Below are 12,117 nucleotides of genomic sequence, written 5' to 3'. Positions count from 1 at the left end.
GATGGCTGGTTGTTTGCATTGGCTAGTGAGTATCAGGCAAAGCTCATCCATGAGTTACTCCCAGAGACAGCTCAGCTCATCGTGAAGGCCAAGATACCAATGTCAATCTGGAAGGGGAGGGGTTGGTATGGGCCTTGAGCTGGGCGTCGAGGAAGGTGATTTAGGTTTTCTCTTTGAGGGTTTGGTCTTTGAGGGAGTCAAGGAAACCGATGAAGTGGTCGGCGACTTGGGCTTTAGTTTCCTTGGCCATAATCAGCTGCCGCTAGGCACCCGTCCTGGATCTTCTCCTTTTGGAAGAATTGAGCGAGGTACTCGGCGTACCATCGGGAAGTGGGGACATCAATGGGCGACCACCGCCATTGGCTAGAGGAACCTGCGGTCCTGGAGGCCACCATGGACTGTGTCAGGGGCGACTCACTTTGATGGGGATGGGCACCATTTGGTCCTTTGGCTGGGTTTTTGGAGTGTTTTGCACTTCCTAAGGCAGGAGCAGTGCTTCTACTTCAATGGGGCCAAGGACGGGTTCTGCACTGGTGGGGCTTAATGCCGAATGGGAACATCAATGTGAGAAGTTGGCCCATCTTTGTGTGTGTGTTGATCTAAGGCGAGTGGCTTCTTTTTGCAGCTTGCGAAGGAGAGGGTTTCCCAACTGATGTCTTCTCCCTTCTCAGCCTTGTGGAGCCAGCCCATGGCTGCATTGAGATATGTTGTGTCTTGTTCTATAGCTAAATGGTTTCTAGGAACATTCTGTAACACAGAATGGAGGTGGGGTTCTTGTGATTGCCTAGCTTGTGCTCACGGCGGCTGACACACGGTCGCATCAAAGTGCCTCACCATGTAGTCATGCTTGGCCAAGGCAACTTTTGTGAGGTCAACAAGGGGCAGCTTTAGGCGCTCAGCCACCAAAGCCTCTGTGAGCATGGTTTCGCTGTCGCGCAAGGTGACTATCATGATGGCTCTCGGAGCGGCTGCCGCACTAGGTATTCGCCTTCCGGGTGTACAAGTATTGTGTGCCACAGTATGTTGAGGAAATTTGCCAGGCAGTTGTGCTGCCTAGCCACTACTGCACTTAATGTTCTTGGTGACGATGTTGTTGAACGGCTCGAAGGTCACCATGGCTACAAGCAAAGCAAGCGTTGTGCAAGAGATTAGCTGATCCAGACAATCTTGCAGGGATTCTTCAGGGCTTAACTTCTCAGCTATGGTGATTCGAAGGTGCGGCACCAGGAAATCCATTGGCACAACTTCTTCTCTATGCCGTATACCAACTTGAACGGAGTCATTCCTGTGGAGACCTTGTAGGCTGTGCGGAATGCCCATAATGCCGAGTACAGCTTCTCATCCCAATCGATACGATTTTCATTGATCAGTTTCTTGAGGAACCGCTGGAGCATTTTGTTGGTGGACTCCACCTGACCATTAGCCTGTGGATAATACACTGTGGATCTCTTATGGATGATGAGGTGCTGAGTGACCAGCCTACCGGATTACATCATTGACAAAGTGTTTGCCCTAGTCACTAATCAGCTCAATCGAGAAACCAAACAAGCTGATGATCATCTCATTGAGGAAATTGACAATGGACTTGGCCATATTATCCCGGAGAGCTCAAGCTTGGTGCTATAGTCAGTTGCCACCTGGATATACTTGTTACCAGTGAATCGGGCTAGCGAGTTGAATGGACCCATAGGCGAAGCCCCATTTCTGGAATGGTTCCAGGGGAAGTATTGGATTATGGGGCATTTAGTCTCTGTCAGTTCGCGGGGCTGGCCGAGACGTTGGCAAACATCACACTATTTGGCCCACTTGTTAGGCATCACCGAGTATCGCGACGGCCACGACTAGCTTGGAGGATCTTCCTTGCTATTACTTCTCTTGCAAAGTGACCTTCACTGATTCCTTGATGGGCTGCTTCTCTGAGGACAACTTCTTGTTCATGAGGTGGAATGTAGCTCCGAAGGATCGGATCAATGCCTTTTTTATATAGCTGGTCAGCTCTTTGACTTGAAAAGGCCTACTTTGGACAGCTATCCACTTCCTCTGATCTCAAGAAGGGTTGTCCCACAAATGTCAACATCTCATCATACCCTGTCTGGGGAAGCGAGATGTGAATAGCTCCGCATCGGTAGATCATCTGCTACTCCGATCGGGGCTTCACCAAACTCCAATCGGGACATGTAATCTGCCACAATATGGTTTGCGCCCGGGGTGTGCACTATGCTGAACTCGAATTCCTGCAGGATCAGCATCCACCTCACCATTTTGCCTGCCAAGCTCTTCTTATCCACAAGACAAAGCAAGGCAGAATGATCCACGTGGAAGGTGAACTTGTTGCCCTGGCGAAACTTGCCAATCATGCCAAGCGCTTCCCTATGTGTGGTGGAGTAATTCCGCTCAGCATCTGCCTGATAGTCGTCGCCGGTTGGCGTAGTAAATGGGTCGGAACCACTTTTTGTCGTTCTCCTACATCAGGACACTCCCAATTGCCACATATGATGCATCCACAAAGACGTGAAATGGCAATTCCCAATTAGGGGCTTGAACTATAGGTGGTCGACATCTATTCCCAGATTCATCTCGATCAATTCATCTTCCTTGCACACTTTCTCTACTGCAATGATCTCCTGACTCGGAGTATGGCCATCATCGGCTAAAGCTTCATAAAAATCTTTGGCCGCATCAAAAAATTGCCCTTCACTCAGCGGATCGGGCTGATCCCTGCTGACGACTTCATTTCGGCACCTGTGGCGGCCCAAAGGTGGTGAAAATGATGTGGTGGCTAGCATTGACACCAGATGTGGTGGCTAGCATTGACACCATAGAGGTCTCCAACAAAGATTAGCGATGGTGATGGTGATGGTGGTTGTGGTCCCTTTAAACCGAAGAAGGCCGATGCTAGTTTCCCTAGGATAATAACACCACCAAATGGATCAAAGAGCTTGAGAAATCGACACATGGTTCAAAAGAAAGCATGTTGTTAAGTTTTTTTTTAGTATCATGTAGTTACTATTCTGTTAAATGTGGCTTTGTGTGACATATGAATTTGTACATTTGCATGGTTCTCAGATGAACAGGGGGTTGTGTCAGAGCCTACTGTGCAAAACAAAGGGGATAAAGCCCATAAAATATTAGAGTTGTCAGTTTACAGTTGGTGTTGGTAGCCGGGGGGACCTCGACATAGCATTTTGGGAGCCGCTCGAAGAATTTATTTGGACTGAATACATTAGTGGGTTGTTTACATTAGAGAAGAGATGGACCTTTAAGTCATGTATAGTTTCAAATGGTTGTTAGAATCATGGCTTCATCGCGTTGGATTTGCAAAAACCACATGTCAAGGTTTTTTCCATAATGTGTCTATTGACGAAATCCCAAGAGGACGTGAGATGTATGCCCTCTATGGACAAGCTGATTTGAAGAATAAATTTTGCGTGTCTCTAGTCAATGTCTTTGATCGGGCATATATTTGCATGGATAATTACATTGCAAATAGACTTGGTGCCACATTGCAGTCCACTTTACTGCTGATGATTCGCACCGGCAAAATAATATCCTTCAGCCTATTGGATCATTCCAAAAGCTCGATATGGAATGAGCAAGAGACAAGTAGTAACAATTTGTAAAGTGATGAAGATGCCACAAATTGCTCAATGTGAAGACATTGATGAAATTTTCTTTATGGACAATGCTTCTTGTAGGTACTTTCCACCTGATCAAGTCCCCGAGAAGAGAAAGAAACAATCAATGACGATGGTGAGCCTCGGAGTCAGAGTAACCCTACCATCTACATATCGGAAGGCGAGCTTCCTAATGTAGACATGGAGTTTCCCGACAAGTGGTCATCCATTTAGAACGTATCCCGGAAGACAAAGAAAGCTATTATCGATGGCCATGATTTTGTGCCTGTCTCCACGACTTCCAAGGTAAACGATGTCATCATTTTCTAAATGTAGTCATCATGTTCTGGTTTTTGGACATTGTTGCTAGCTATGAGATGACCCAAATATGTACATATGTAGTCGTTTAAAGAATAAATGCAATTATGTATCCAGTTCTCACTAAACAAAGATGCAAGAAAAACTTTTTGTGAAGCAAGTTTTTGTTTGGCTCTTTGAATTTTAGTCTCTTTAAATATCTCAGAATTAATTTAATATTATTTTAATTTAGTAGTTCCAATCTATGATTTTTTTACTGATTTTTGTAGAGCGGACTATAATTTGATATAATTGTTATTTTTTATTCTGTAAATTCAATTTATGACTTTTGTAGTATGCTGTAAGTCGATGTAAATGTTGTTAATTTTATTATTTTTATGTTTGGTTTTTATAGTACGTGTTAAAGTGTTGTCATCGTTTCTTCTAAGGTTTGTAGAACATTAATGCAGGTTTAAACTACGACAAAACCTTAGGTGAGGCTTTACCCGCCGTAGGCTAAACCTTAGGATATGTTTAATTAATTAATGCTAAAAATTAGGTGACTAGTGTGAAATGGAAAAAAAAAAAAGAAGAAAAGAGGTGACCAGTGTGAAATGGGAAAAAAAATTAATAGGTGACCAGTGTGAAATGGGCGAAATTTTTAATAGGTGACCAATGTGAAATGGGGAAAAAAGAAAACAGGTGATGAGGGGATTGGCATCTCTATATTATCTTAAGGAAGAGTTTCACAAAGCTACCATGTGGCAAGAATTTGCAAGTTCAAAAAGGGGAGGAGGTTTGGGTAGAATCTGAATTTGGAGTCTCAAAAGAAGTGCAAAGCACGAGTTGCCCACCAGTATATATGAACAGAGTTAAAAAGACTCAAGGGATGGGATAGTAAAGCCCACAAGTGTCCTTGTTCCTAAAATTAACTTTTATCCTAGGAACCTAAAGTTCTATAGGTAGATGAGGGTCATGGGGGGCATGCATTCATTTGCCAGAGTACAAAAAAGCATAACTGAACCTTTTAAGTGAGAGAGTAGTTGAACCCCTCCATACAAAAAGAATCTTTTTTTGAGAAATTTTCCCTCCACCTACTATTTCCCACCTTAACTGAATGTAGCATATTTTCTAAATTAGTTGAGAATATATGATGACATTTCAACTTCGCACACAATATAATGTACATAGCTTTAGCCCCCCACCGAAAATCTTTATTTTTTTTATTTTTAAAGAGAAGAGTACATATAAAGCCTAATGCTTTACATGGTGTACCATGTAGCATGATGGTGGTATGGTACCAACCAATTCTGGATAAGATATTCCGTTACAAAACTTTGGAATTATTGTCCTTTTACTTAATTTTTTTGATCGATCATCGGGCACAATAATTATACAGCTTTTGCAAATTTTTTACATGACTTAAATAACCTTGAATTTTCCATTTTTTCCCCTGAAATAGAGAGAATATAATTTATGGGTTTTTAATTTAAAAAAAAGGGTAGTTATGTAGTCTGCAATTCTTCTGGGGAAACTGATAAGTTACTCCAGGATTAAATGAGGGTGGATAATCACCCACTTTAAATAATAATAAAAAGTAATGTATAATGAGGTTTAGATTGAGGTCAAAAAGAATAGATACAAATTTGGGGGCACCTTGGCAGTATACCTTATAAGCAAAGGGCAAATGTGTACGTACAAGGGGCTTTTCACTGTTACAAAAGCTATGAAAATCATAGTACAAAAAACAGAAAAAGGAGGTAAATTAGGTGAAGGGGGTAAGAGGGCCCTCTTGTGTGCCAATTTCTCCATCTTTTCTATGTTAAGGAGCTAAGGTATGATGTTAGAAATTAAGATTTTTTTGCTAAGGCAGCTTCTTAACTATGATAGGGGCACCATATTTGGGCCTTGTTGTAATCATGAGCTGGGGAGAGTGCTTGTAGGAAGGGGATGGGGTGAAGGAGAACCTGGGGAGGACAGTGGCTAGTACAAGTTTGGCCTCCATGAGGGCAAAGCTCTGGCCAATGCAGTTGCGCGGCCCGTGGGCAAAGGGTAAGAAGGCCATGGGGTGCTTGGCTGCCTTGCTTATGCCCTCTGCAAACCGCTCCGGGTTGAAATCATACACTCCCTCCCCCCATAGCTCTGGGTCCAAGTGGATAGCTGTTATGGGTATCCAAAAACACATGCCCTTTGGCACAAATAGATCCCCCACCCTCATGTCAGACAATGCTGTCCTCACTATAGAGTTTGCAGGTGTAAATAGCCTCAAGGTTTCGTACAAAATCATCTCCACCTGCAAAACAGCTCCAACAGCAAAGCATATGAGCATATCATCCAAAACACTTCCAACAATTAAACATGTGACATAACCACATACATGCAACCTAAATCGCACACATTTAACATCACAAACATGGGAAATTAAATCATACCATAGCATATACCATGCAACCCTTGAAGACATATACACCATATAAGACAAACAAGTTGCAAACACCAAAAAACATTACATGAAACATTCACTTACATGCAACCCAAATCACACACACAGGAAAAATCACATTCATGACACATCCACATAAATGCAACCCAAATCACATACACCTGAAACATCTATATACATAAAATACAAATCACATGTACATGAAACATCCAGATGCATGAGAACCCAAATCATTATATGGAACATCCACATACATGCACACATTGTTTTCATCCAATTCATGAAAAAATGGAATTGCATATATGAGCCCTCCAAACATTAGGGATGATGGATCTCACAGTCTTCATCTTGCTAACCGACTCAAAATCCGGAAGCTTATCCTTGCAGATATTGACAACTTCGGCTCGAGCTTTGTCTTGCCAAGAAGTGTTGTGGGCCAATGATAGCAATGCCCATGTCAAAAGCTGCGCTGTGGTTTCATGGCCAGCAAAGAAAAAGGTTTTGCATTCATCCACCAGCTGCTGCATAGTAAGCTGTGGCTGCTTCTTGTCCTGACCAATCCTCTCACTCTCACTTAACATCAAGCCCAGCAAATCAGCTCCATACGAGGCCTTCTTCCCAGCTTGCACCGCAGCTTTTCGATCCTCAATTATCTCTCTGATTGATGTCTCCACAACCATCTTCATCTTTCTTAGCCTTATAAAAGCTGGTGTTGGGACATATCTGCACATATGGAAGAGATTGCTTTGAAGCTTTTGACCCTCGAAACTTCAATAATGATTAGACAACATAACTATAATTATAAAAATAACAATTAGACCTATAACTATACCTCATTATGAAAACAGTACATGGCAGCACCACTGCATGCTTATTGATGCATAATGGGCGGGAATCGAAGCAAGAGTTCAATCAGCAGTAATTAAAGCTAAGACCCTAGAGTTTCACATACCTAATTCCAGGAAGGATCAATAAATGCCCATATTTGAAGACAAATTCTTTCAATTCTTCTATGCGTTGGAAAACCTTTCTCCCTCTCTTGTAGCTACTGCCAAATTGTGTGTGGGCAATAATGTCTGCAGTGAGCTTTGTCATGCTCTCTTCCATTTCAATCTCAGCCGTTCCATTACCATCCCTTATATTTTGATACCACCCTTCCACCATGTTATGTGTGATGTTCACCATAACTTGTGCAAAACCCTGCCATTATGCAAGACATCATGAACCAAATCTAATAGATTAATTTAAAGAGGAGAATGAGTTAACCCTTCAGATGTATAATGATTGCCAAACTAGATAAACATAAATTACTGATTATACCTTTAGCTTATCAGAGTGGAAAGCAGGCCCTATGACCCTTCTTTCATGTGCCCATGTTTCCCCATTAGCCAGAACTAGTCCAATGCCAGTCACTGGCTCTAGAAAACGTTGCAGCAACGTGGGTTTACCCAATGATAAAGTGTGCTTGGAAGACAGTATTTCCTTTAGAATCTCCATGTCTGTTGTGACTATGTTGGCATCAGGCCCCCACCAAATCACATGCCGTTTTCCTGCACATATACTTTTCATGGTTTAGCTCAATTACAGTATTGTTAATTGCCCTAGCATGACCTTGATCATTACTCTAAGTAAGCCATTATCATTTTCCAAGCCTTTTACTCTGAGCATTTAGCATGACCTTGATCATTCCTCTAAGTAACCCATTATCATTTTCCAAGCATTTTACTCTGCCCCTCACATACCCTTAATCATTTTTGTGAGCATTGCTATATGCCCCAATAAGCCTTTGATTGCTTTCTAAGCATCTTTATATGCCCAGCATGCCCTTAATTACTTTAAAAACATTGATATGTGCCCTACCATGGTATCAGTTATAAGAAATTATGTGTCCTGACTTAATTACTTTGTAGGCGTTACTAAGTGCCATAACACTGTGTTAATCAAAAGAAAACATAATATAATGACTTACAAAAAGGTCAAAATGAAGCTTACCATATATTTTGCTCCACAAGACATTCTCTGGCAAAAGGTGTTGCAATGTGAGGTCATGCCGGAAGGAATGCAGAGCATCAGGCACACTCTCTCTCAGCCTTTTGATCTCCATCACATTGCCCAATAGCATCCGTGGGTTTGGACCCCGGAGCCCTTGCCTCTGGGCTATCATTGCATGGCGCTTGGGTGTCCACCATACAAGATCGATGCACCGAAAACACATGTATATGAACCAAAACAAGGCCATCACAGACATGAGCATGACAGTCCAATTGGCTACTGACTCAGAGGAAGGGCTATCCATGAGTATGTCGACCTCTCAGGTTTCAGGATACAAAATTGAGCAATTTTGATGGTCAGCTAATGCAGACTTCACACGTGTGAGTGCCAAAAATGTGGCTGTGCCGGTATGGAACTCTGCAGAAGACAATTGGGAAGGGTTTTAATGGGGAGCTGAGGCATCTTACACACATACATGCATGTGCCAAATGTGACTGTGGAGGTAGCAATCCAGCAGATACGAATGTAGCACTATGTGGCATGAAGTCTACATATGGGTATAAGGATGAAGATACCCATTAGGACCAACAACAACTTGGATCATTGCGTGTTTTTTGGCAAAGCAACGAATATTAATTTAAAAGCCTAAGCATGCACTAATCATTCTTAGCAACCTGGGCGATTTGCCTCGAGTGATAGAAGTCTACGACCTAGAAAAAGCTCATCGGAAGCCCAGTTATGGATGTAGGAGAGAGAGGAACACACACACACACACACACACAGTAAACGAGAGCACATTAACCCTACAAAAACCCCATCAGAAGCCCAATTATGGAAATACGTAAAGAAACACACACACTCAACGCCTTAAGCAACTGTGTAGAAAAGGCAAAACAGTAGGGTTTTTCTTACAGTGACCATTGAACTAGTGAACAAATCAATCTCTCGCGCGCGCGCATGTGTGTGTGTGTGTGTGAGAGAGAGAGAGAGAGAGAGAGAGAGCGCGCGCGCACAATGCACATGCGACACGCCCACAGCCATTATCGAGCTAACCTAGAGAGAGAATGTATGACGGTATGAAACGAGCTAGTTCGCAAGGAGTTAGCTATGGCGGTTATTCAAGAGAGTGTTATAATAAAATAATTAATTAAAAAATGCAATTAACACAAAAAAATAGGTGTGCTTTTCTTTTATCAAAGTCGGCATCATTACAGTAACCATTAAAAAATTTGTTATGAAATTGTGCGAGGCATCATGGGGTGGGTGCAATGCAATCGGCGCCAAATCTACCTGTAGCTATCTAGGGTTATCGGGGTAGGCGTTAATGGCGCATTTTGGCCCAGCGCCCGTAAACCACGCACTTAATGGACCTAATAACATGATTAGCCATGCTGACACGCGCGCGCCAAAACTTTTATAATTTTTAAAAAAAACAATTTTATAACAAAACAGAGTGAGAGAGAGACGAGAGCGTGAGAGAGACGGCCGCCAGAGAAATCCCCCCAAATCAAAAAAATAAAATATTTTTAAAAAAAATAACCAAAATGCACGTCGCTCCAGCCGTGCAGTAGCTCGCAAGCCGCCACGTGGCTTGCGGTTAGGCCTCCTCCTTCCTGTGGGGTTCCTCCAGCTGGCAGCCACCCTGGAAAAGCCGTGCCCGCCGCCGACTTTTGGGCCCCCCCAGCCCGCCCATGAATCGTGACCTCTATTGCCACATCAGCTAAAGTTATCCGCCTTGTAAGAACAGATTCATTTTTACCATAATTTTTGCTCTTCATATTAATAAGGGGGTTTACATACAATTGTGGTGGGTGGGAAGATGGACCGGGGGGACTCCCTATCCACGCATTTCATGCTCAATTGTGTAAAGGACCTAAAAATGTGTGTACACACCTAGGTTTTGGTTTCAATTGGGAAGAGGAATGAGGCAAAGTAGTATTTTTTTTATTTAACTCTCTCCAAGTGGAGATGCATACTACTGGCACTAATATACGATCAACAAAAATTGATATGTTGTAAGGAATCCAGAAGCCCTTTCCTTGTGGATGGGTGAGGGTATAGACAGATAGATTCTCCATCAATGTATCATGGGCAATGAGAATCTCCCACAAACCTAGAAAAGGTGCAAGTTTGTATAAACACCCTTATGACCCTTTGGGGAAGAGAATCCACCACAACAATACCATTGGGGGCTAGAAGAACAGCCCAACGGTTTAAGGCACTGTTGGACCCGAGTTCAAGTCATGGTTTCCCCACCCCCACTTCACTAAAAGGGGTGAGGTAAATAAGGGTGTGTTGCTCGCAAAAAACAAAACAAAACAAAACCCATCATTGTTTAACTTTGTGTGTGTTCCTCACCCAAAAAAAAAAAAAGGAAGCATATCATTGTTTAATTTTGGGATATTGTAATGAAGCCTTCAAGAAGGTGTGAGCATTTAATGGTATAACTTTTTTTCCAAACACAAATCCCTCTCGCAAAGAGAAAATGGGGGTTGGGAAATGTTAAAATAAGCCATCTAAGCCACTCATTTGAACCCATTACCCTTAGGTTGCCTTCCTCCAAAAGGCATGTTCACCACGGGCCACGAGCTGGACCAACTAGTGGTTATTTGGTATACGCCTTTAGAGGTTTATTGTGGGCTACAGGCCATTAGTAGTAGGTGGGATTTTTGAAATAGAATAATTTTATAGTTCATCCAGCTTGTAAAAGTTGACTAGTCTTGCATTTAAAAAGCTATTTAATCTACTACAGCCATTTTTTAATGAGCTAGGGGTTGGTGTTGAATATAACTAGCCCTTGTGAGGATGAGTGTTCAAGCCTAGTCCTCTTACCACCAAATGGTAGCGGCAATGAGGTGTGAACTAGATTGGGGGCGAACTACACACCTCATGATCCTCAAGAACATGCTTAAAGATTCTCCATGCTTTGTGCTCTTTCCTATGTCTTGTGGCTTAGATCTCTATATTGCGGCATTAAAGATGCTCCACGCTTTGTGCTCTTTCCTGTCTTGTGGCATTGATCTCTATTTTTCAGCATTAAATATGCTCCATGCTTTGTGCTCTTTCCTATGACTTGTGGTATCGATTTCTATCTTGCGGCATTGAATACCTTTTTGTCTTTGGTGTCCACGAATTTAGCCAGTTTTACCATCAAAATAAAAAGCCACCTTAAGGAAAATTTAATGATTACCATGCTTCAAACATATTTTGGCATATCTCAAACCAAACTAGTTTTATCGATTATATTTTGGAAGATCTCATACCAAAGTAGTTTTTTCTATTATATCTTTATGATAATTTGGAAGGTATACCCTCTAGCTTCAACAAAACTTACAAAATGGTTTAGGCCATAGATAAGCTTGTAATAGCCCATGCGAGAAAAATTTAGACCTTTTCGCAATTTGTGGGTGGCATCATTGTGCATGAGTCGTGCTAATCTTCTATGTATCATTCCAAATTTATTAGATGTACTTGAAGGGATATCATTCTTTCACAAGTGGCCATGCTTTTTTTGGGGGGGAAAGGGTTAGTGTATTAGTCAAATAACTACCACAAGCAACAAATAAAGATTCTATATAAGACGCTCCATCCATCTTAATGAGCAACAGATTCTCACATTTACCAAAGGCCACACAATATAGATACATATCAACAAAATGCCTATGTATTGTCCCAAATGCCCCCTAGGTCCCCCAATGTGTCCTCCCTAGCTGTTCAAGTTGAAAAGTTTAATTCATTGAACATATACAGTCACCATCTACTAATTTAAAA

The 12,117-nt window shown here is 42.1% G+C and overlaps 1 protein-coding gene and 1 non-coding gene across 2 annotated transcripts; both read right to left on the bottom strand.

Annotated features, from left to right (window-relative positions):
• Window positions 1-5,464: 5,464 nt before the first annotated feature.
• Window positions 5,465-9,502, bottom strand: LOC147612463 (cytokinin hydroxylase-like). The gene is made up of 5 exons (XM_086783073.1): window positions 8,347-9,502; window positions 7,675-7,904; window positions 7,307-7,554; window positions 6,693-7,077; window positions 5,465-6,204 (listed from the first exon to the last, which is right to left on the bottom strand). The coding sequence occupies exons 1-5, from the start codon at window positions 8,648-8,650 to the stop codon at window positions 5,776-5,778; spliced, it is 1,596 nt and encodes a 531-aa protein (XP_086639199.1). The 5' UTR covers window positions 8,651-9,502; the 3' UTR covers window positions 5,465-5,775.
• A 2,222-nt stretch (window positions 9,503-11,724) lies between these two features.
• LOC147612462 (U6 spliceosomal RNA) lies at window positions 11,725-11,829 on the bottom strand. Its single transcript, XR_015263561.1, has one exon. It is a non-coding gene; the product is annotated as a U6 spliceosomal RNA (small nuclear RNA).
• Window positions 11,830-12,117: the final 288 nt, after the last annotated feature.

Source organism: Cibotium barometz, chromosome 45 (genome assembly GCF_041138505.1).
Source record: "Cibotium barometz isolate CiBa-2024 chromosome 45, ASM4113850v1, whole genome shotgun sequence".
Taxonomy (NCBI): Eukaryota; Viridiplantae; Streptophyta; class Polypodiopsida; order Cyatheales; family Cibotiaceae; genus Cibotium; species Cibotium barometz.
This window is presented reverse-complemented; position numbering and strand designations above follow the sequence as displayed.